A 24,520-nucleotide genomic window follows, 5' to 3' on the forward strand; every position below is an offset into this window, starting at 1 on the left:
AATTAAATGAAAAAGGGCGGACGGAAAAGGGCCACGCCCATTTTGATATTTTCTTTTATTTTTGTATTTTGTTGCACCATATCATTACTGGAGTTAAATGTCGACATAATTTACTTATATACTGTAAAGATATTAAATTTTTTGTTAAAATTTTACTTAAAAAAATTTTTTTTTTAAAAGTGGGCGTGGTGCTTCTCCGATTTTGCTAATTTTTATTAAGCGTACATATAGTAATAGGAGTAAGGTTCCTGTCAAATTTCATCATGATATCTTCAACGACTGCCAAATTACAGCTTGCAAAAGTTTTAAATTACCTTCTTTTAAAAGTGGGCGGTGCCACGCCCATTGTCCAAAATTTTACTAATTTTCTATTCTGTGTCATAAGGTCAACCCACCTACCAGGTTTCATCGTTTTAGCTTTCGTTGGTAATGAATTATCGCACTTTTTCGGTTTTTCGAAATTTTCGTGGTTATGTTCCGATTTCGTTCATTTTAAATAGCGATCTGAGATGAGTACTCTGGAACCTACATACCAAATTTCATCAATTTACCTCAAAATTTACTCAAGTTATCGTGTTAACGGACGGACGGACGGACGGAGGACATGGCTCAATCAAATTTTTTTTCGATCCTGATTATTTTGATATATGGAAGTCTATATCTATCTCGATTCCTTTATACCTGTACAACCAACCGTTATCCAATCAAACTTAATATACTCTGTGAGCTCTGCTCAACTGAGTATAAAAATTGTGAACATAAGTGTTTTGCGCGGATATAGTTTTAGTCTCCAAACCGAGTAATAGTCTAGTTGAGGGGTCGACGGCTAATACGCGTCCAAAAATATCGAGAGAGTTGTCAAACGACGCGTCTTGACATCAGTGTTAATAATCCGAAAGCTGAAAATAAAAATTTTAGCTCGTTCAAAAGATATTAACGAAAAACCGCCCACGTTAACTGCAAATATCTCCGGACAGATATACAATTTTTCCTTTCCGCCTTCGCATTATTGTTTCGAGGTCAATACGCGTCTTTTGACACCTCTTTAGATATCTTTTTACGCGTATTAGCAGTCGACCCCTAAACTAGACTAATATTATTGATCCTATCCCCGCTTTCGGAGCCCTACGGGGTAACTTTTCGGGTTTTCGTTTATATTTTTTTGAACGAACAAAAATTTTTATTTTCCGCCTTCGGATTAATGTTGCGAAAGCCAAGGTGAATCGTTCGACCCATGGTTCAACTATATACAGGTTGGCTCATCCGTAAAGCAACAAAATATGTCTGTTCAAATTGTCAAAATCTGTGTATTGGTGTTGGTGCGAATGGTATGGAATGGAAACATAAAACTTAGCAGTTTTTGTATGTGTAAGTAAAATGTTGCCAATGTGTTGGTTTCATTTTGAGTTTGGCATCTCCTTTTGACAATCCCTTCGACCATGCAATGACATAAATAAAATCAGCTGATGAGATGAGCCAACCTGTACATAATTGAACCATGGTTCGACCCAAAACAACGACGAAGTCGAATGTAAAGGGGCCCTACTAGATACCACCCCGTGTGAAAACCGTCCATGGGTTTCGTTAAGATTCTCAAGCGCCAAAACCATGACTCAATCATGAATCATCCGCAAAACAACGACGAAGTCAAATGTAAAGGGGCCCTATTAGAGAACACACCGTTTGGAAAACGTCCGGCATCTTCTATTATCTGGCAATCTGGCAATTATAAAAATTTCAATTTCTTTGATTGCACTGTCATTCGTTCATTTGAGTGTTAAGCTATCAGTAATTCTATTCCGATTTTCGCTAGCATCAGTTGTTCGCCAGCGAAAGTTCTGAAAATTTATTAGGCTATTAAGATTCTGTGTAAACGCCTGAAATGATTATTTCAAAATGTTTACAAAAAATTAGATTATTGATAAATTTAAAAGAAAGACGGTGTGGGGCATAGAACATTTTGTGCATTTTTATTTCTTTCGCTTTCATTGGTGATTTCGGTGCGCGACTGTGGGGAACATGAAAAAATAGCAAAAAATCGAATTGAGCTGAAAAAGTTTTGCAAATGATAGTGAAAATATTTGTATTTAGCAAACTAGAAGATGTGCAGAAGGACCTTGGTTTTTAAAGTGCGCTAGTTGTGAATTCAATCAATTTATTATAAATGTTTGATGAAAATTTAGGATCTTAAAAGCGTAAAGCAAAATAGAAAAAAAAAAAACATCCCAAAAAGAGGGTGAAAATCGTGAGGTGGAAAATTTTTTGTCGGTAGAAAATAAAGGAAAAGCCAAAGTATAGTAGACAAAGACAACGTAAAATAAAAAGAAAACGATGATTGCGGAAAATTTGTAATTTTCGCTACTGCAGTACGTCAATTAATAATAAGTAATAATACAAAAACTATTAAATCTGTGGCAAGTGATACTTGAAACGAAATCCATCGATGTGAGAAGAAATTTCTACAGCATTGGCTACCAAACAAGAAGAAGATGGGCACAAAAGAGCAAGGATTTGGTGAAACGGCAGCTAAGGTGACTGCTGCCGGAACAAACGCATCCACGAGCAATATAAACGCCAACAAAACAACTGACATACAGCAGCACCACCAACAACAAGAGCAAATCCAACATGTACAACTTCCAAAAGCATCGCCTGCACCGCAAGTAATCATTGTATCCGCAAATCAAAAATCATCGAACACCACAGCCACAAATGCCGCTAAGAAAATACGACGCGCTTTCTCTATGCCACGGAATCCCTTCCGGTGGTCGCGTAAATTTAAAACTTCCACTATGACAACTGAAAATGATGCTAACAACACTGGCGGCAGTAATTCAGCTTTAACGTCGTGTGTGGGTGGGGGTCGTGGGCGCGCCGGTAGTATCGTTTCGTTGAGTAGCTACGAAGCTATTTCAAAGGACACTAATGGTGTTGGTGGCAATAAAAGTAGTGTTGGTGCGGGTGACGGTGGTTCTGAAGGGATTAACGGTGCAAATGAATCTAGCACAAATGGTAATATTAAAAGAGATGCTGCCGCAAGCAAAACTTCTACAAATTACAAAATAGTAAATGGTAAACCAGTTTCCGGTGGTAATGAGGGCAATAGCAACTCTGTTGGTGCTGGTACTGCTTCATCAAATTCAAATCGTGTTCTAAGACGTTCATCATTCAGGAAATTTCTAAATCGTATTGCACAGCATGTCAGCACGTCAATTAATGTTGGGGTAAGTGGGAATATGTTCCAATTTAATAATATGTGTGTATATATGTATATACTAGTCAACGGGTAAATTACTAGTGCATCTGTATGTACATATTTATCTATTAAGCAGTGATTAGGTGCGAAAATTGCGATTTTGTTTAGTGAACTGATTTGCTTGTTGAGTTGAAGAACAGTTCAACTGACACGATTTTGAAGAGCTAGCGCTTCCCAAGGCATTCGGTTCTATGTACCGAAGCGACTCGGGATTTTTCCCGACCAAGGACTGTCATTTCAGTGTAACCCCATTTAATTTGTTGCGTCCTTCCCACATTGTCATCCTCCCAGCAGTTCCTTTTTTATTTATTATTTATTTATTATTACGGTCTTTAAGACCTAGTTTAGGTTAAAATAAGAGATTAACATAAATACTCATATCACATTTACTGACGTACAATATAAAAACAGTTTTTCTTTGAACTTACTAATATTTTCACAGTCTTTCAAATCAGCGGGACTGCTCCATATTCTCTTGCTCCGGGAAGGTATTGAATCTAATCCGTGTCCGTCTCCTGACCCCGGTCCTGAGAAATGGTTTTGCTGCATCTGCCGGAAAAGAATCTTTTTAGGACGGTCATACTCTGTTCAGTGTGTCTCGTGTAAGGGATGATTGCAGCGGACAGGTTGTTCTGGGCTTGATCCCAAAACCCGACGTCCACGTAACTTTTATAAATCTTTTGTGGCTCCTTGCTGTTCACGTCCAAGGGCGTCCCGTAGTCTACGCCTTAGCACCCCCACTACCTTCCAGCAGCCCAGCTGCTCAGCAAGCCACAACTAGTACCCGCTGCTGCTCGCGCCCCGCGGCGCCAACAACTCAAACAGCTGCTACCACTCATAACTACTATCTTAGTAGTAGAGTCGGTAGCACTGCTGAGCATCTGCCCCTGCCCCCGTCTTCTCCGCCCCCCTCTTTTCCGGCAGCAATCGTGTAGGTCAGGGAACAGACTCTTGGTCCCTAACCCCGTTTGCACCGTTTGCCAGCACACAATATTTATGTTTGCGACATCCGCCCAATGCAGCTCCTGCCTTGGGCGGTGCCACTCTCCTAGATGTTCTGTTTTCCGCGACGGCAACCCCCCGACGGGTTTCATTGCGCCATGTTGCCAGGTCGCAAAACCCAATCTACCGGGTACCCCAATGCTTGCCCAAGGACGTCCAGTCCCAGGGCCACAACAGCAGATGTCTTAGAACGTCAAGGCCTATCTGTCCGGTCAGATGATGCAAACCTAGAAATTATCAACATCTACATCCCTCCTGCCACCTGTTGCCCCAGTGGATACCGCCATAATATTAGCGCCTTACTCACTGGCAACAATCGCATTATCTTAGGCGACTTTAATGCCCATCACGATCTATGGCATTCAAACTTGCGGGCGGACAGTAGGGGTGAGATGTTGGCGGATCAAATAGAAGAAACGACGTTCTGCACAATAAACGGAGACGCCCCACACGTATGGTAGGAAGCTGTCACAGTTCGCTGGATATCTCAGTCGTGAGCGAAGAACTCGTAAACTGCGTCAACTGGGAGCCGATGGTAACATTGGCATCCGACCACCTGCCTATACTTATTTCGTTCGAGCGTACCGCCGACTTCATAGTTTCAGAAAACCGCACTTTCATAAACTTTAAAAAAGGAAAGTGGGAGGAATACAAATCTTTTACAGACAACCTTTTTGCTGCCTTCCCCATCCCGATTGATGCCCGCCAAGGGGAGCGTGCTTTCCGCAAGGTCATTGAATCCGCTTCGGCACGTTTCATCCCCGCCGGGAAAATTCCCGAAATTCGGCCCCACTTCCCGGCGGAGGCCGCAAATTTAGCGAGAGAACGTGACCTTATAAGATAGCTCGATCCAAGCGACCCCCAAATAAGGGACATAAACCACGGCATCAGATTGCTTGTGCATGAACACAAGCGAGCGAAATGGGAGGAGCACCTAAGAGGTTGTGACCTCTCTGCCGGTGTGGGTAAACTTTGGTCCACCGTAAAGTCCCTATCGAATCCGTCTAAGCACATGACAAAGTTTCCATCGCTTTCGGCTATAAAGTGCTGTCGGATTCAAAAAAATGCGCGAGCGCTTTCTCCCGTCAATATGTAATGCATTCTACGATCGACAAAGATAGACGGAGGGTCAACAGACACGCACATAGACATAAATTTAGCGCGTCACCAATTACCATCACCGCCAGAGAGGTTGAAGATGCCATTGGTCACGCTAAACCATCCAAAGCAGTGGGCCCAGACGGCATAGCCATGCCGATTCTTAAAAGCATAGGGAAAGAGGGTTTCAAATACTTAGCACATGTCTTCAACCTGTCTCTTTCCACCTTTGTAATACCCGAAAAATGGAAAATGGCCAAGGTGGTCCCGCTACTAAAGCCTGGGAAACCAGCTAACATAGGAGAGTCGTATCGTCCGATATCTCTCCTATCGCCAGTAGCAAAGACGCTTGAAGCCATTTTGCTCCCCTACTTCCAAGCAAATTTGCAGCTAGCCTCTCATCAGCATGGCTTCAGAAAACTCCATAGCACCACCATCGCGCTAAATGCCATCAGCACCCAGATAAATTGCGGTTTAAATCAAAACCCCCACCATAGAACAGTACTCGTAGCGCTAGACCTATCAAAAGCTTTTGATACGGTCAACCATGGCACGTTACTGTAAGGGTCTACCCTGCCCCCATGTCTTAAAAGGTGGACCGCAAATTATCTGGGTGGTCGGCTGGCATCGGTGCAATATAGAAACGAAACATCAAAACCAAGAACAATTAAACAAGGGGTGCCATAGGGTGGTGTCCTATCCCCACTTTTGTTTAATTTCTACATATCTAAGCTACGTTCACCACCAGAAGGAGTCACTATCGTTTCATACGCCGATGACTGCACAATAATGGCCACAGGCGCAGGCCCACAGATCGATGAGCTCTGCAACAGAATAAACGGCTACCTCCCTGATCTCTCCAGTTTTTTCGCCTCGCGAAACCTGGCATTATCACCGACTAAATCTTCCGCGACCTTATTTACAACATTTACGTCCCAAATGGCGACCATTTTGAACATATATGTCGATGGCACTACGCTACCGACTGTCCTACACCCCAAAATCTTGGGTGTAACGTTTGATCAGGATCTACATTTTGGTGAGCATGCAGCCGCAATTGTTCCGAAAATCCAGAGCCGTAATAAAATCCTCAAATCCCTTGCTGGCAGTACCTGGGGAAAAGATAAAGAAACGCTCATTACTACATACAAAGCAATTGGCCAACCGTTTACGTGCTACGCGTCACCCATATGGTCGCCAAACCTAAAAACTACCCACTGGAAGAAGCTACAGGCCTGCCAAAATAAAAGTTCCACGAGGTCTAGAAAAGCGTAGAAGGTGTTAGTACTGCATCATGTTGTAGTTGTTACATTATCTCTTCGCTTCTGCGTTGTTATCTCCATTAATGTAATACGAAGTTGATGTGTTAAACAGGGTAATATTGAAATAACAGCCTGACTGGCATCTCGAACTCCTCTCAATCACGCCTTTCTGCCTCTGCTTTTTTCTTCTTGTAAGGCGTCTCGCCGCCCTTTTCAACTCGTGGTAGCATTCACTCACTCTTCTTGTTGCGCTCGCTTTTAACGTATAGCCCTGTAGGCAGCGTTGTCGTTGTTGTTGTTGTACCGATAAGGACACTTCCCGAAGGCCTTGTGGAGTGTTATCGATGTTGATGGCCCTTTTCCGGATACAGATCCAGTACGCTCGGGTAACACAGCACCATTACGGTACTAGTCCAACCATCTCGGGAACAATTTGGTATGACCACATGAAACCTTCTAGTCTATACCGCCCTCCCACCCCCTAGATCCATCAGGAGTTCGGGGTCGCCAGAGCCTCTACTCTTAATGAAACAGGATTCGCCACGGGTAGATGAGGTTGACAATTGGGTTGGCGAAGCTATATATTGCGCTGTTGTTGTTGTTGTTGCTGGCAACCCCTTGTGAGGGTTGAGCTACACAACCCCCTGAATTAATTTGGTATTTTATCGCCTCTTACGACAGGTATACCTACCGCGGGTATATTCTAAGCCCCCTAACCCGCTGGGGCCTGTAGGCAGCGTATTTTCTTTCAGTTGCAATTCGTTATTCTTCATCGTACCAGTAGTTTTTCCACTGCTCCTGCATTCCGTCGAGTTTACTTGTTCTTTCTAAGAGCATGTGTGGGAGTTGAGTTTCGAAATCATTCGCAGTCTGTTCCGTATCAATCTGAAATCAACATATACTTTTGGATTTTTCCTCAAGAATCAGAAAAATTAAACCGTTCCGGTTTTTTATTCGGAAAGAATGCATTTTAACAATTTGAGTGGACAAAACGGACCGCGCGGACCTATCGCTGGAATATTCTATGCGCCTTAACCTGCGGGGGTATGAACAACATAAGCTTTCGTCTCTCTCCTGGATTTCTTTATGAGCATAATAAATAATTAACATTAACCCCTTTAAAGCATTTGCTTATTAATAACTTACCTATGTATTTCCGTTCATTTTATAACGTAGTCGCCGGTCAGTCTCTTACATAAATGGCAATCTACTACACCACCAAGACCTTTTTGTTTTGCGAATCATTCTGTTATTTGGTCAACGCCTTATTCTTCACTACAAAGGCCTGTAAATGTGTAATAACACGGGAATAATTGCCTTCCTTATTTGTTTGGGTGCTTATAGCCACGTCCCAAACTAAAATGCTACTTTGATTATTTGGCGTGTGGTCGATAAAAATACAAACAAATATAAGAACAAACTTACATATCGAATTATATATTTGTTCATATATAACTGCAAGCGCCTTCAGTTTTCAAATTGACTGATGCGATACTAGAATGAATGAAAGAATAAAGTGCGAGTTTGTTTATATGAAATTTGTATTTTCGGCATTTTGTTGGTGCTTAAAAGAAAGTACAGTTTCTGACATTTTTGTTGTTGTTACAAACTTAGCTTCCGGAATGTATGTCAAGATGTAGGAAACATGGCGCGAAAAGAAGGTCTTGGCGCCTCAAAATTGTTGAAAAACTAAATGTTTGCTTTAATAAAACAAATGCACTAGTAATAAAATAAATACAATGCAAGAGAGAGGGAAAGTGTTTATTACATGTTTTTGAAATGATAACATTGCATTGTTTTTTATGAGCGGGTACAAAGTTCCCTGGTTTTATAAGAAAAAAAATCTCAAAATTGGTTATCACTAAAAGTTTGTAAATATGTAATAACTAATTTGAAAAAAAAAAGATAATGTTGTTGTTCTTGTAGCGATAAGGCTACACCCCGAAGGCTTTGGGGAGTGTTATCGATGGGATGGCCCTTGCCGGATACAGATCCGGTACGCTCAGGTAACACAGCACTATTAAGGCGCTAGCCCCACTATCTCGGGAACGATTTATGTGGCCGCATTAAACCTTCCATCCCTCCCTCTCCACCCCCATGTCCATGAGGAGATTGGGGTCAGGATTCGCAGCGGATAGGTGAGGTTGACAATTGGGTTTGGAGAAGCTATATGTTGCGCTGGCTACCTGAAGGGTTTGCGCTACACAGCCCCTTGAATCTGGTATTTTAGTCGCCTCTTACGACAGGCATACCTACCGCGGGTATATTTTGATCCCCTTAATCCGCTGGGGGAAAAAAAGAGAATCTAGACATATGATGCTGGTTTGTCCTTTGATGACCTCATATTTGATAATAAAATACTAAGTACATTGTATACAAATTGGTATTGGTCGATGATCAACATATTAAGTCCCTTTTGGGAAGCTCGCACCTAGTCTGTGCAAAGCAATTGAAAAAAATATTTCGAAACGGTTATGTACTTAATGCCCAATCGTTGATGTTCTCCGCGGACTTTTATATGCTGTCACAATAGTGACAAAACCGGCATATGGAGCCTGATTCCGCAACGGCATTTGATCTTTTTCTTTCTAAGCTCCTCTTCTATGGTCTGGGATCCCATGACCACCAAGCACTAAGGTATCATATCTTACATATGTGCTTTTCAGACGCTCCTTCGCTGGCTTTTCTGCTTCCTGCTTGTTCATTTCCATCCACCATTGCGTGGTTTGAAATTAGGCTAACCGAACTTCATTGCGTGATACGAAACTTTTTAGTTTTTAAACGCACTAGGGGACTTGAAGGACTTTACCTAACCCCAGCGGGTTAGGGGGCTTGGAATATATACGCGGTAGGTATGCCTGTCGCAAGAGGCGACTAAAATACCAAATTGATTCAAGTGGTGTAGGGCAACCTTCTCAAGGGGTTGCCAGCGCAATATATAGCTTCTCCAACCCAATTGTCAACCTTACCTACCCGTGGCGAATCCTGTTTCATTAACAGCCGAGGCTCTGGTGCCCCGAACTCCTGATGGACCCCGAACTCCTGATGGAGGTTGGCCTAGAAGGTTTCATGTGGTCATACCAAATCGTTACCGAGATGGTTGAGCTAGTACCTTTGTGCTTGGTACCGAAACGTACCGGGCATGCAGGAATGGGTTCATCTGTACCTTCCACGTCGGCCGTAGATGTTGTCGGTGATAGCGTCAGATCGCACAAGATGAAAGAAACAAACTGTGATATTGCATGGTTGCTTCGACGATGGCGCACACCAACAAGCTCGTTCTGAAACTCTCAAGATGAGGAGAAAGAGGAGTCGAAGTACATAACCGAAGTACAGGACTGCAGTTAATTGGGCTCGCGGTTTTTGGTAGTCTGCTAAAGGAAGGGAAAGTGAATCTTTCGCCCCTTCTTTGTTAAATATAATTAGGAATTATCTGGTTGGTGTTCACAAGGAAGTTAAAATGTATGTCTTCTCAACCTAGTATAACCTTGACACTAAAAAAAAAATAAATAAAATTATATAGTCTTTCCAGCGGGTTAAGGGACTTAGATCTGCCTCTCGCAACAATCTGGAACTACCGAAGCGAACCGAACTTATATCCCGAAAAGGACTGTATATCCGTAACACTGATTTCGCGGTCACAACAACAACAAAAATATATAAACCTATTGTCCGTCGATACTGATGAGGTGGGGCACGACGTTTCAACAACAGGCGACTCGAACTTATAATCAGAAAAAGATTCCAGCAATAATTTCGCAGAAGCAGAATCACCGATCGCACGCTGTTGTACCGGATTTTTTCTGTGTGGTTTGGTTCTCTTGCCAGAACTTCCTTCTCAAAAATCCGGTGAAAGAAATCGCCTTACCTTAAATTTAGTTTGGTTTGTACATAGATTTATACACATTTTTTGTTGCACAACTGGAGCTTAACTCATCAAGCCGTTGATCTTGCGTATACACAATTGAAGAAGAACTTATTTGTAAACTTTCTTTAGTCTAACTGAGCGTCATTTAACACCTTTTATTTATTAAGAATGCATTACGAACTCCTTTCGAGTTGATGTTGGCGTAGTTGCTTTTGTGCTTTGTTCATATTTATTCTTGTTGCTGTTATAGTTGCTTTTTTGTTCGATGATTCACGCCGAAAACATTTCTGCTATTTTATTGTGTAAATGTGTGTAAGTACATATTTTTTATTTCACTTTCACCCCCACTAGTTTGCGTGCATAGTGTGAAGGCATCGAGGTTCCCATTTTTTCGTTCCTTTTAAATTGGCCTTTCGCTTTCCACCCATTGGCTTTGCTGTCAACATCGCTCTTTTTTATCGCTATACGTCGTCTTCGCCTTCACAAAGCACTCCAACATTGTTTGAAAATGAAAAAAAAAATAAAAAAAAAACTTAAATGAAACAAACTTTTAATATCAGCTAAAGCAATAACTAAGAACTTTGTATCACGCAACAAGTACAAGTGATTCCGAAGTTCATTGCTTTGTATGGCATACACAAGTATGCACAGTGGTGATGTTGAAAAGTGCAACAGCATTCTTCAAGTTGGTAATTTACCAGTTACTGCTTTGATCGAGAACTATAGGAGCAGAAACAAAAACGTTCTCGATTCATGAATAATAATTATAAGCCAACGAAAATCTGTATCTTTATTGACTGGACAACTTATCCGAGATACATGGGTATTCACGTCAAGCGTGATTATTAGCTTATCAGACGGAGTTTATTACTTAATTGCCCCAACTGTATTTGGAGACAACGTACTTTCGCACATCTCTTCCGAGCGAGTGAGGAATCGAATCCTGGCCGTTTGAGTATCTCTGTAATATTCTCAATGCAATATGTGCAATGCATAGAGCCATAGAGCCATGAATGCTCTGGCCTTATGAGGCTCCACAAACTATTGACGCCATGTTAGCTGTTTAAACGGACTTCAGTATAGCACGTCCTTAGCAGTCATTAGTAACGCCAAACGGTTGTCGTTTTTCACCCCCTACGGAACTCTCACAGGTCAGGCAATGTTTGTACCTTATAATGTCAAAGCGCAGTTTTGGAGGTAGGCTTTGTAGAACTCGAAATTACTAAGCCGTACATATGTACTTCCCTGATATCCAGCGAAGAATTACTCTTGCCAACTCTTGCTACTTTGGTCTAAGTAGGCAAAAATCATGCTCTATAAGTCACTTATCGTACCCGTTGTTGTTGTTGTTGTTGTAGCAGTGCTTCGCCCCATCTAACAGCCTCGACCGTTCACAAATTGTCATCAATATCCTCTAACGGGAGTCCAGAACCATAGAACCGACTGCCTCGGGAAGCGTATCGTACCCGTCCTGTTATATGGTGCAGAAGCATGAACACTAGGGTGGGTCAAATTTATTGTTGAAAAGGGACATCCAGTTTCTAAATCTATGGGTCATACTGAGCAATATTGTCCATGGGACCATAGGTCTGAAATGAATTTCGAGCCTCCCTAATTTTGTTAGAAAATTTTATATCCCAATCCGAATAGTGGCTCTCACAAATAAAATACATGAAAATAAATGTCAAATTCGGATTCGGATAGGGATATAGAATTTTCTAACAAAATTAGGTGGGCTCGAAATTCATTTCAGACCTATGGTCCCATGGACAATATTACTCATTATGACCCATAGATTCAGAAACTGTATATGCACCTGAATTTTTTTTCAACTTTTTTCCCCATACAATTGGACAATGAACACTGAAAACATCTGATGGGGGGCTCTGGGAGTAAAATTCTTCAACAGATTTACGAATCTCTACGCGTTGACGGCCACGATTATCGAAGTAGATTTAATGATGAGCTGTACGCGCTTAAGCAGCGAATCAAAACACAGCGGTTCCGCTGGTTAGACCATTTCATGCGAATGGGAGATAGCGATCCGGTCAGGAAGGTATTCTTATCTGAGCCGGCCTACGAAAGGAGGTGACCCCCAGTCCACTTGCAGGACTAGACAACGATTATATATCCATCCTGTTAGTAGTTGGCGCTAGTTAGCCCAGCAAAAAAAAAAGGACTGGCGCGACTTGTTGGAAGACCAAACCCATTGAAACAGTTAAGCGCCACCAGGTACACACACCCACGGACCTGTTGACCTGGAACTTGATAACTCTTAAAAACATACAATGATCTTAGCAAATGCAAAAAGTTGGTATGAGACAGGACGCGCTCCGATCCGATAGTAAGACTTCGCAGAATTCCAGATCAGGAGGCGCAATCTTTGATCAAGAGATCACACTAAATTGAAGCGACAGCTTTGAAGAAATCACCGCGGCTGACGAGATAACTTCTAGCAATAGATAGCAGCAAAAAACATGGATTCATTGATTCATACTGTCGCAGTTAATTGTTCTGCTGTGAAGGGTGCTGTGATTGTGTTTGTGGTTGTGAATATTAGTGGATAGATCACATTGTATTTATATCTTTGTTCAGCCACAGTCACAGTAAAGGATAAAAACCACTATGACTGAAAACATAGACACAGCTCACATTGCTCCTGAAAAAATTGCAGGATTTGCCAACTTTAAGGGGGACCTAAGAGTCAGAGACTGTCGCCTGTCCGAGTAGCCATTCCAAAGAGTGTTTCCCTCACTATCTACTTGTGAAGGAATATGTCTGTGCTGTGTCATATTGTCGCTCCAAACAATAATTACAACTCTTCAAACTACCACAGAAGACCGGCTCGATTCAGATATAGTGTTAATATGACAACAATCTGAAATATCATACCAGCACCACTCTCTAAAGTCTGCTTAGAGAGTTTGCCCAATACAAGAACCACAATTGTTGTTGACCCACTATTCACTTTAGTGTTGTTCTGGGTAAAAGTCTAGAACAAGGGTCGACTGCTAATACGCGTCCAAAAATATCGAGAAAGGCGTCAAAAGACGCGTATTGACTTCGACAACAACAATCCGAAGGCGGCAAAGCAAAATTTTGTCTCTGTCTTGAGATATTTACCCTTGAAGTTGGCAATTTTCATGTGGTTGTTGTAATGTTGTCGTGCACTGGAAAAAATTGTGTGTACAAAGGGATTTTGCACGCATTTAATTTTGATTCCACCCCATTGGTGGATCGGCCAAGGTAAATATTTATAAGCGCGGCCGAAGGCCGTTAACGCAGAAAGGTGTTCTGCGCAAAAATGCTATGGATCCCACCCCCGGTTTCGGAGGGACCCGGGGTAATTTTTCAGTTTTTCGTTAATATCATTTGAACGAGTTAACATTTTCCGCCTTCGGATTATTATTGTCGTGGTCAATACGCGTCATTTGACACCTCTCGGTATTTTTGGACGCGTATTAGCAGTCGACCCCTGTTCTAGGCTATTACCCTGTTCTGTTCCAAAAAGTTGTAGACTATTCAATTTATAACATTTAAAATTTAAGTAAAAACATATGTACATACGAACCGTCATATTTGGAGACTAGCTGCAATGTTGCTATTTTCGTGAACACAACTGTAGATTGTAAATAAAGTAGCATATGCAGGCGGTGTTTCATCTATAAGTTTGTTGAGCAGTGCAGTTGCTATTATCGTTCATTGTTATTGTTGCAATTCGAACGAAAAGCAGCTAATTTTGTATGGTTGTTATAAATATGTATATTCTTTTACGATTGTTGTTGTTTTGCTACTACTGCTCTAATTTGTTCATGCATTCTAGTAAACACACAAGTTTGTCGTTTAATTTCTTGTTAATTCATTATCAGAATATTTGAAGTTAATAATAGAAAACACAAATAAGTCAAGGGCGAAGAGGGTGGAGGGTGCTTCATAAATGCGACAAAGCTCTCATCAACATAATTTCAATGTTAATCGCCATTTGTACAGCAAGTTCATGTTGATATTTGCATTGTGTTGTTGGGTCTTCCATGTGCACTTAGATTATGGAATTTTTTTAGTTTTGTTCTTCAATTTATTTATTAATGCCGGCCACTACTATTTATAGCTAAAATGTCAATAACAACCGAACAACAACAACAAAATGTATCTAATTTATAGCCAAAATGGCAAAATTTATAGGGGTTTCTCATACTAAAGTCAATTACTTATTTGCTTCTTAAAGAAAACTGAGTTGTGTGTACAGTTGTGGAACTCAAACGAATTGAAAAAATTCTCATGCACTCGCTGTGGTACGCCCTTGTATGGAAGTTCGCGTTCATAGTATATAAGAAGTATAAAAAAAAATAAATACTTTTGCGCGATTTACATATGTACCTCTGAGGAAATTTAAGCCGAGGTTATCTTCCAATTCGCGCCGTGCTGAGATGCTTAGCATGCCAGAAACACACTCAGATTATTTACCAATGCACTGGCGACCCCTCTTTGAAAAACTTTTCTTTTTGCCATTAAACAAAATTTCTTTCTGAATGTTTGCTGTTGAATTGCCCGGGACTTGAACCTAGGGCCTTTGGTGTAGGGGTTGAAACACGCTACCACCAAATCACGGCAGCCGCGAAGTATTAGTAAAGTTTGTGAGTAATAAATGGGTATTTTGCTTCAGCAGCAAAAACGAACAATCGCCTTTTTATATAATATATTGTAACGAATTTAGGGCATATTCCGCTTATTTGCAACCTTCTGCTAACGTTCGAATAATTGTCGAATAAATAACTCCAATATTCAATAATGCAAAATGGTCTTTATTAGACTACTTTGAGAGTACTTCACGATAACACTTATACTTCACAACTAATAGCGTGCTTAAATCAAAACTGATTAGTCATGCCTCAACCTGCCCTGCTTTTCTACTATCAGTTTCCTCGTTCACCCATTTCTCCTAAGGTCTAGTAATGTCGCGAACTGCATGCTTGGTTACCAGCCATATACATGTGTATTTGTAGTTTGTAGCCATATGCGTGTGGATATGTGAGTACTACTTCGGCTGATGATTGCATGTGTTTGTGAGTATCTCTCCGTTGCCTTGTATGTATGTGTGTAAATGATGATTAATTTGTTTATGTACATACGAGTGGCTGCTTAGTATCAGCTTACTTACTAACTTAATTGGCGCTTAACTGTTTAAACGGTTATGGCCGTCCAACAAGGCGTGCCAGTCGTTCCTTCTCTCTGCCAACCGGCGCCAATTGGCCATACCAGTGCTTAGCGCTGCTAATATTCGTTACAATATAAAGCATTTTTCCTTGTTTTCTCTAAGTTATTGGTTTGAGATTAAAAGTATGTACCGTAATTCCACTTCCAGTCCATTGAGTCTTACTTACAGTCTTCAATTTTGTTCTTGGTTTTCTGTTAACTTCCAGTCGGAAATCATTAAAATTTGACTTTATTGACTAACAGTCATCGTACTTTATCATACATATATTTTTTGTATTGACTATATTTACATAAATATGTGTGGACACAGTAGCGAACAAAAAAATAGCGTTGGTACTTAATAAAATTTCGTCAATTTAACTTTTTTTATTTTGAATTTTGTAACTGAAACTATACAAACAAATCTCAGAGATGTTTTCGAAAAAATTCGAGAAAATTTTACGAAGATTTCAAATTTTTTATTTGGGTTCTCTTAATTTTTCGGGTATGCAGTCTTGTGGCCCAATCATTTAAGTGTAACAAAGTTAAGTTGAGAGACCCCAAACAATTTTTTTCCGAAGGTTGTTTTAGATTTTCCTTAATACAAAGTGTGAAAACATTTTTTTTTATATGGAAGATACTTGAAACATCCTTCGTGAAAAAGCTGTCATAAACAAAGTGTGATTGAATTCGACAGTTCTCTCTTATAAAGAACCGGACTATAACATCAAAAAGAAAAAAAATCTTAACTCAGAAAATTTTTCAAAGTTTTTAAATTTGAAATTTGTGAACGATAGCTTTTATTTTTATACTCAGTGCTTTCACACAGAGATTATTAACTTTGATTGGATAACGGTTGGTTCTACAGGTATAAAGGAATCGAGATAGATGTAGACTTCCATATATCAAAATCATCAGTATCGAAAAAAAATTTGATTGAGCCATGTCCGTCCGTCCGTCCGTCCGTCCGTTTGTCCGTTAACACGATAACTTGAGTAAATATTGAGATATTTGGTACACAAGCTTATCTGGACTCAGAATAGATTGGTATTGAAAATGAGCGAAATCGGATGATAACCACGCCCACTTTTTATATATATAACATTTTGGAAAACACAAAAAACCTGATTATTTAGTAAATAATACACCTAGAATGTTGAAAAATTTAAATGGGCGGGGCATCGCCCACTTCTGATAAAATCAATTTTACAAATATTAATCATAAATCAAAAATCCTTAAACCTATCGTATCAAAATTCGGCAGAGAGGTTGCCTTTACTGTAAGGAATGCTTTGAAGAAAAACTAACGAAATCGGTTAAAATAAGCTATATCTTTGCAAAAAAGAGCTTTATATCAATGGTATTTCATTTCCCAAGTGGATTTATAACAATAAATAGGAAAAACTCAAATTTAAAAAAATGGGCGTGGCACCGCCCCTTTATGACTAAGCAATTTTCTATGTTTCGGGAGCCATAACTCGAAGAAAAATTTACATATCGTAACAAAATTGGGTACACATATTTTTCTTATAGCAGAAAATATTTCTAGAAAAAATGGACGAGATCGGTTAAAGACCACACCCACTTTTATATTAAAGATTTTTAAATGGGTCGTTGACGAAAATAATAAGCTATTCTTAGCAAAAAAAGAGATTTGTATCAATAGAAGTTTACTTTTCCAATTGAATTATAACATTAAATTGGAAAACTCTAAAATATTTGAAAATGGGTGGGGCACCGCCCCTTTTATGACTAAGCCATTTTTTTGTGTTTCGGGAGCCATAATTCGAAGAAAAATTAACATGTAATGAAAGTGTGTACGCATATTTTCCTTATAGCATAAAATATTTCTAGTAGAAATGGACGGGATCGGTTAAAGACCACGGCAACTTAGCTATAAAACAAGTTTAAAAGGGTCGTAGACTGGAATAATAAGCTATAACTTAGCAAAAAATTGTTTTGAATCAATATTTCACTTATCAAGTTTTACTGTAAGAGAAAATGGGGAGACATTTTCTTTTAAGCGGGCGGTGCCACGTGTTATGTAGAAAAGTAATTTATCTGAAGTGAAATGTACAATTGAAGCTCACGCCGAGTATATAATGTTCGGTTATGCCCGAACTTAGACACATTTACTTGTTAAATATAACACCATCATATGCGATAAGGACATACCACTTTCGCAGCTTACAAGGCCATTTTGTTGTTTTTGTTGTAGCGATATAGACACTCCCCGAAGGTTTTTGGGATGTTTATGGTCCCTTTCCGAACATAAACCCAGTACGTTCCGGTAACATGGACAATTAAGGTACAAGCCCGACCATTCCGGAACGATTTAATATGACCACATTGAACCTTCTAGGCGATCCCGCCACCCACCTCTAGTTCCATGACGAACTAGGGGTTGCCAGAGCTACGGCTGCTAAATATTTGTATGATGATTTCATATTTATAATAAGATTTCCATCAGGTGGGTGAAGATAGGAAAAATGCAAAAAACCAGAAGTGATAAAATGCTACATGCACCACATAGGGTTAATTCATTTGTTTACATTTGTTCGACATTATAGTCCCTTACAAGAGAACCATATTCAATTGTAAATCACACTTTGTTAGATTTACTTTAGTCATAAATCAAAGCTAATTTGATAGCCCTATAATTTGTACTTTATTAGATTAAAATTGATTGGGATACAAAACTGCATACTTTTAAAAATGAAAAAAAAACCTCCAAAGAAAAAGTTCGAAATATTTTAAAATTTTCGAAGTTTTTTAGATAAAGTTTTTATAATTGGTTTGCAAAGTTCTTCGAAGTTTTTTCTTAAAATAACGAAAATAAACAATATAAAATTTTTTTCCGCACAAATAGCCTCGTCGTTTGTATTTTATCAAACATTCACAGTTTGACTTTTTGTGCAAGGATTAATTCAAGTACTTCGTCCTTATTGTTTAAGTTTCACTTATTTACTTACGATCCATCGTTTACGCGCAGATTAATTTTCCTATAATCCCCATTTGGTTTCATTGTTGCTATTCTTTCAACCCACACTGTACATAATGTATATGTATGAAAGCAAGTATTATTTATTGATCAATTCAAGGCAATTAATGCGAAGTAATACGTGGCATATTTTGCCACTTCGCAAATAAATGTAGATATGTATGTAGGAAAGAGGAAAGGCAAATAAAGTTTTGAACCGTCAACAATTTGTAGTTTACGAAAATATCTATTTCCAAAATTTTATTCATATGGAAGTTTCCATTGTTACGATCGCGATATTGTGCAAAACTTTTATAATTTTAAAGAAAACTGGCGAAGTAACGATTAGATTACACTGCGGAACAAAATTTTGCGGTCGGAGATTTTTAAGTCGATTAAGAGTAATTTGGGGGCGCTGATTACGAAAATAATATCAGTTTTGTCAAATTGGTTCTAGTTTTTGAGATAAGGACTTTTAAATATTTCCCGAAAAACCCTAATTAAAAATACCAATATGGATTTAAATTATATTTTTATTACCCGCCTGTAGACAAATATTACAAAAATAAAAAAAATATATTCTTTTCATTAATTTATTTAAAAAAATTACAATAAAGATTTTCTGTAGGATCTCCTATGATGTTGTTTCTCAGGACAATCCCGTATTAGGTTCCAGCAGTATTCTGCCATCACGTGGTCGTCCCATTGACCTTGGTATCTTTCTTCCATTATTAAAAATTGAGAAGCATATCAGCAACAAGTTTTGCATAGTCTGGTGATTTATGATTTCCCAAAAAAATTTTGACTACATTAACAAAGCTTAGCCAGGCTTCAGATTCAATTTGTGACATATGTTATTTGCTGTTGTTCTGCTGGCTCGAGGTCTTAAAAAAACGCAATTGTTTTTTATAAATACCCTTATAAAAGACACCCGCTTTTAATTTTTCCATACTAAGGACTGTAAATTTTTTGCACACATATTCGAAACAGTCACCTGTCTTATCAAGGGCTTTGATGAACTGTTTCATTAGCCCAAGCTTGATGTGAAGAGGTGGAAGAATGATTTTTTCTCGGCTTATGAGTTGGTCATGAACCACATTTGCTGTTACTACCTCCATATTTTCTCTCACCGGCCGGTCCTTTCTAATCCAATATTCACTTCTTGCACGACTGTCCCATAAACATATAAAACAGGGGTATTTAGTATACCCACTTCGTTGGCCCAATAAAAAATTCACCATCTTCAAGTCCACGCAGACTGACCACTTATGTTGTGCATACAAAATCTTTGCTAAAACAATTTTTACATTTTCGTATTCTTCTTTTAGTTTGGTACTATGACCGATTGGAATCGAAGCAAGTTTATTTGCATTGTGTAGCAATACACATTTCAGACTTCTTTTTGAGCTATCTATAAAAAGCCTCCAATGTTCGGGGCTATATTCGGGAGGGGCCATTGCACTTAAGAGTCCAGAAATATTGTTACAATATACAAGATTGTCTTCTTTGGTGAAGTAAGGCAGAAGGTATTGCTCTCTGTTTCTAAAGGCTGTGAAATAGCAAAACCAGGTTGTAGACAAGACTTTTGTTTTAGCCTCGAAGCCAGAAGTTCAGACGACTTTTTCGATAAATTCAAGTCACGAACCAAGTTATTGAGCTCTTCTGTAGAAAATCCCTGTTTCGTACAACTACTTTATTCGAAGTCACATTCACTGCTGTTTATCGAATTTTCTAGTGACAGTCAAGCAGCAATTAAGGCAATAATCTCGCATAGCACAGCATCTAAATGCGTGTTAGAGTGTAAGCAGTCTCTGGAGAGAATCGGGACAGGGAGATGCATTCATCTATATTGGGTCCCAGGGCATATGGGAATAGATGGGAATGAAAAAGCGGATGAACTAGCTAAAAAGGGCGCATCCCTTGAAGCTTGCTCCGTAGAGGTCCCAATTAGAGTGGCCGAGATTAAGCGAAGGCGAAAGATACACATGATCGACCAAGCGGGAAAGGCGTGGGTTCAAGCGCGGTGCTGTAAAGCGTCATAGACAATGTGTAGGTCTTACAACCTTAGACTAACAAAGTTGCTTCTGTCATTAAAAAGAGAGGACTGTAGACTCATGACGGGTATTCTGACTGGACACTGCCTTCTGCCGTCACATGCCTTTAAATTAGGCTTGGTCAGTGATAACATATGTAGGAAGTGCGGGTTGGAGGAGAAAACGATCGAGCACATTCTGTGCTCGTGCCCTGCACTTGCCAGGCTAAGACTCCAGCTATTAGGAGTGATACAGCTGTCAGATCTAGAAGCAGCAAGTGGCTTAAGTCCTGGGAAGCTTGTAATATTTGCCAAGAGAACGGAGTTATTTTATAACATAGGTCCTGGTTTTTCAGTTTGGTCGCTAAAACAAACTTCTGGTAACACTACGGACTTATTCAGTCTATGTGAGGTCCTCATGGACCGGCCAGTTCAACGTAACCTAACCTAGTGTCTCTGAGATTTGAATATCATCACAGTTTGCGGTATATGGTGATAAAAATACTGGAACTGGCAAATCATGACTGTGCAGTACGGGGGGCTTAGCCGATTTTACATTAGGATAAACCCAAGTAAGTTTTTGTATGCCTGTTGATACCTTTTACCAGTTAATGTAACAAAAGTAGCAATAATTGAAATGATTAGTTGACTCAGTCCATATCATCGGAGCTCCAAAATGAAGACCTTTACGTCCTCCTTGGCTCCAGTATCGCAAAGATTCTACACCCAATATTTATTGTTTTGTGCAAGGTTTCTCCCAAAGTATGCTTTATAGTTATTTTTCACAAACTGTGATTGGGTTTCTTTGCGTTTTAAGGCAAAATTTCCCACATATGTAGCAAAAATTGTTGGAGTCATTAACACAAGGTTTACGTTTCGAACTCATATTTTTGAAGACAAAACGTACTATAATACTCGAAATAAGACACGAACTGATAAGGTCAAAAAGCAGATAAATGAAAAATAAATAATTAAACACGTGAATATATAATAAAACTTATTGCGGAATAATAAAATTAATACAACTGGATGGGTCATATAATTTTTTTCATTAATTTCTTAAGTTTCGTTTATTTCAAGAACTAGAGCCAATCCAAAAAAAGTAAAAAGACAGTTCGTAAGCCTACTACTAGTGTTAATAAAAACCATTAACAAAATCTTGACCGCAGATTATTTTTAAATTTTTGTTCCGCAGTGTTATCATACGCAAAAAATACAGCATGAAGTAATTGCCAAAGCCCAGGAAAGTTACGCGACATTATAAATTGTGGGGTATTCATTTCCATACCATATCACTGTAAAATTTTCCCGCTTAAATCACTCAAACCAACTTACCGTATCTAAATTTGAAATCGCATCTATATATACTGCTATCAAAGATAAAAACACTTCAACCAGCACAAAACTACTTTATTGTCATTTCAAAATGTTACGGTCGCGATATGATTCGTTTTTTCAGTGTATATTGGACGATAGTTTCACCACCCGTTGCTGTATGCAAACAAAATGCATCCTGTCTTGACAGTCTGAACAGCTTCTTTCGCGTCATACCCATATTGAAGTAAAATGTTTTAGTCATGCAGGTCCAAACCTTCGGCAATATCTCGACAACGAGGGCTTACATAGTAAAATGCTTGGTACCACTAAAATCTGTGGACTTGCTATAGTTGAATCTGTTCCATTTCCCGCTTGATTAAAACAAAATTAAAACAGCTACGTTTGATGTTTGTAAAAGAAGGGCAACTTGATAAAAAACTTTGCAATTACGACTGCGATTTTAAAAAAATTTCAAATTTTCTTGTTATCTACTTTAAGCTGAGCTTACGTCTTCGTCATAATATCCAAATGCAAAAAATTGTTAGATTATAATGGAGTAGTCTTACTTGCACGCTTGCATTAGCTCAGATTGGTCTGATTTGGTGGAAACTCCCTTATGTATGTCTGGCAAAATTGGTATTTACTTTTTTAGTGGAACTTTTTTAATGTTCATTATTTTGACCCGATTTATGCCGTTTAAAGTAAACGTAGCTTAAAGAAAATAAAATAAAAAAAAAAAACAATACACAAATTTGACAAAACAAATAAACGTTAATTCTAATAATAGTTTGTGATGTCGGCAACTTAATTTTGATATCAAAATTTAAAAGGTGATTATTACTGATTTTGGTATTTTATATTTATAATTGACGTTATTCATCAGGTGGGTTTTTTCATAAAGTCAAGTACTTGCTTGGTCTACGCCTTGTTCACCGTGTAAATAAGGAAATTAGAAAAAATGTCGGAATGGCCCTTAAGAAAAGTTAATTAATTTTCTAAGTTTCAGGGGTGTTACAAAACCGATATATTTACAAGCGAATCGAAAACATCGCATCAAGTGTTTTTGGTTGATTGTTTCATTAACTAGAGACGGCCTAAAAAATATCATAAAAATAAATTTCGTTGGTTCAATAACTTTTGAAGGATGTGCAGAGGCTGTTTTTGGTTTGAAGACATCAGAAATGTCGTTTGGTTGTTTGGTTTTTGATTTCATAACACAAAATTTGAAGAATGGAATAAAAAAAAAAACTCAAAAATTAAATATTGCGTAAAAAAATTAAATAAATGAAAATAATAATAATAATAATAATAATAATAATAAAATACAAAAAAAAATATATGAAATAAAAAAATGAAAATGTTAAATAAAAAAATTAAAAAAAAATTATAAATATTAATTTAAGAATAAAAAAAAAAAAATAGAAAAAAATAAAACATGAAGACTAAATACGAAAAAAATACCTACTTTGTTCTTAAAATAATAGGATAAAATTATAATCGGAAATGTTCATTGTATAAAATGTTCATACGACTAATTTGTTTCTTATGCATTCGGAATATTTGCTTTGACATAGAATTCAAGAAATTATGAAAATTGTGTGGTAGTTTGGTAGGCAACAGAAAATAGAAATACAAAAAAATATTCATAAGGTAAAACAGTTGGTCAGTAAAATAAAATTTATTAAAGACTAAATATAAAACAATATAGTGAAAGTTAGTGAAAAAACAAAGAAGTTTGCAAACAAAATAAAAGAATTAGTAAAAAAATAAAAAAGTAAATAAAAAAATACAAAATATGAAGCAAAAGACACAATTATCAAGGCAAAATAAATAAATAAGTAAAATATAAAAAAACTATCTAAAAATTAATTAAAACAAATAATTGAATATAAGAAATATATTCAAGAATAAAAATAAAAATAACAAGTAAGGAAGGCTAAGTTCGGGTGTAACCGAACATTACATACTCAGTTGAGAGCTATGGAGACAAAATAAGGAAAATCACCATGTAGGAAAATGAACCTAGGGTAACCTTGGAATGTGGTTGTATGACATGTGTATCAAATGGAAGGTATTAAAGAGTATTTTAAGAGAGAGTAGGCCATAGTTCTATGGATGGACGCCATTTAGAAATATCGCCATAAAGGTGGACCAGGGCTGACTCTAGAATTTGTTTGTACGATATGGGTATCAAATGAAAGGTGTTACTGAGCATTTTAAGAGGGAGTGGGCCTTAGGTCTATCGGTGGACGCCCTTTCGAGATATCGCCATTAAGGTGGACCAGGGGTGACTCTAGAATGTGTTTGTACGATATGGGTATCAAATGAAAGGTGGTAATGAGTATTTTAAAAGGGAATGGGCTTTAGTTCTATAGGTGAACGCCTTTTCAAGAAATCGCCATAAAGGTGGACCAGGGGTGACTCTAGAATATGTTTGTACGATATGGGTATCAAAGGAAAGCTGTTAATGAGTATTTTGAAAAGGAGTGATCCTTAGTCCATAGGTGGCCGC

At 38.4% G+C, this 24,520-nt stretch overlaps 1 protein-coding gene across 1 annotated transcript in view; it reads left to right on the forward strand.

Annotated features, from left to right (window-relative positions):
- The first annotated feature begins 1,784 nt into the window (after nt 1-1,784).
- Usp15-31 (Ubiquitin specific protease 15/31) overlaps nt 1,785-24,520 on the forward strand; it is a 134,921-nt gene continuing 112,185 nt past the window's right edge. Inside the window, exon 1 of the mRNA XM_067775287.1 lies at nt 1,785-3,224. Coding sequence (XP_067631388.1) covers nt 2,490-3,224 — 735 coding nt within the window. The 5' untranslated portion in view covers nt 1,785-2,489. The remainder of the gene's footprint in view (nt 3,225-24,520) is intronic.

This window comes from Eurosta solidaginis, chromosome 3 (assembly GCF_040869045.1).
Source record: "Eurosta solidaginis isolate ZX-2024a chromosome 3, ASM4086904v1, whole genome shotgun sequence".
In the NCBI taxonomy this organism is placed as follows: Eukaryota; Metazoa; Arthropoda; class Insecta; order Diptera; family Tephritidae; genus Eurosta; species Eurosta solidaginis.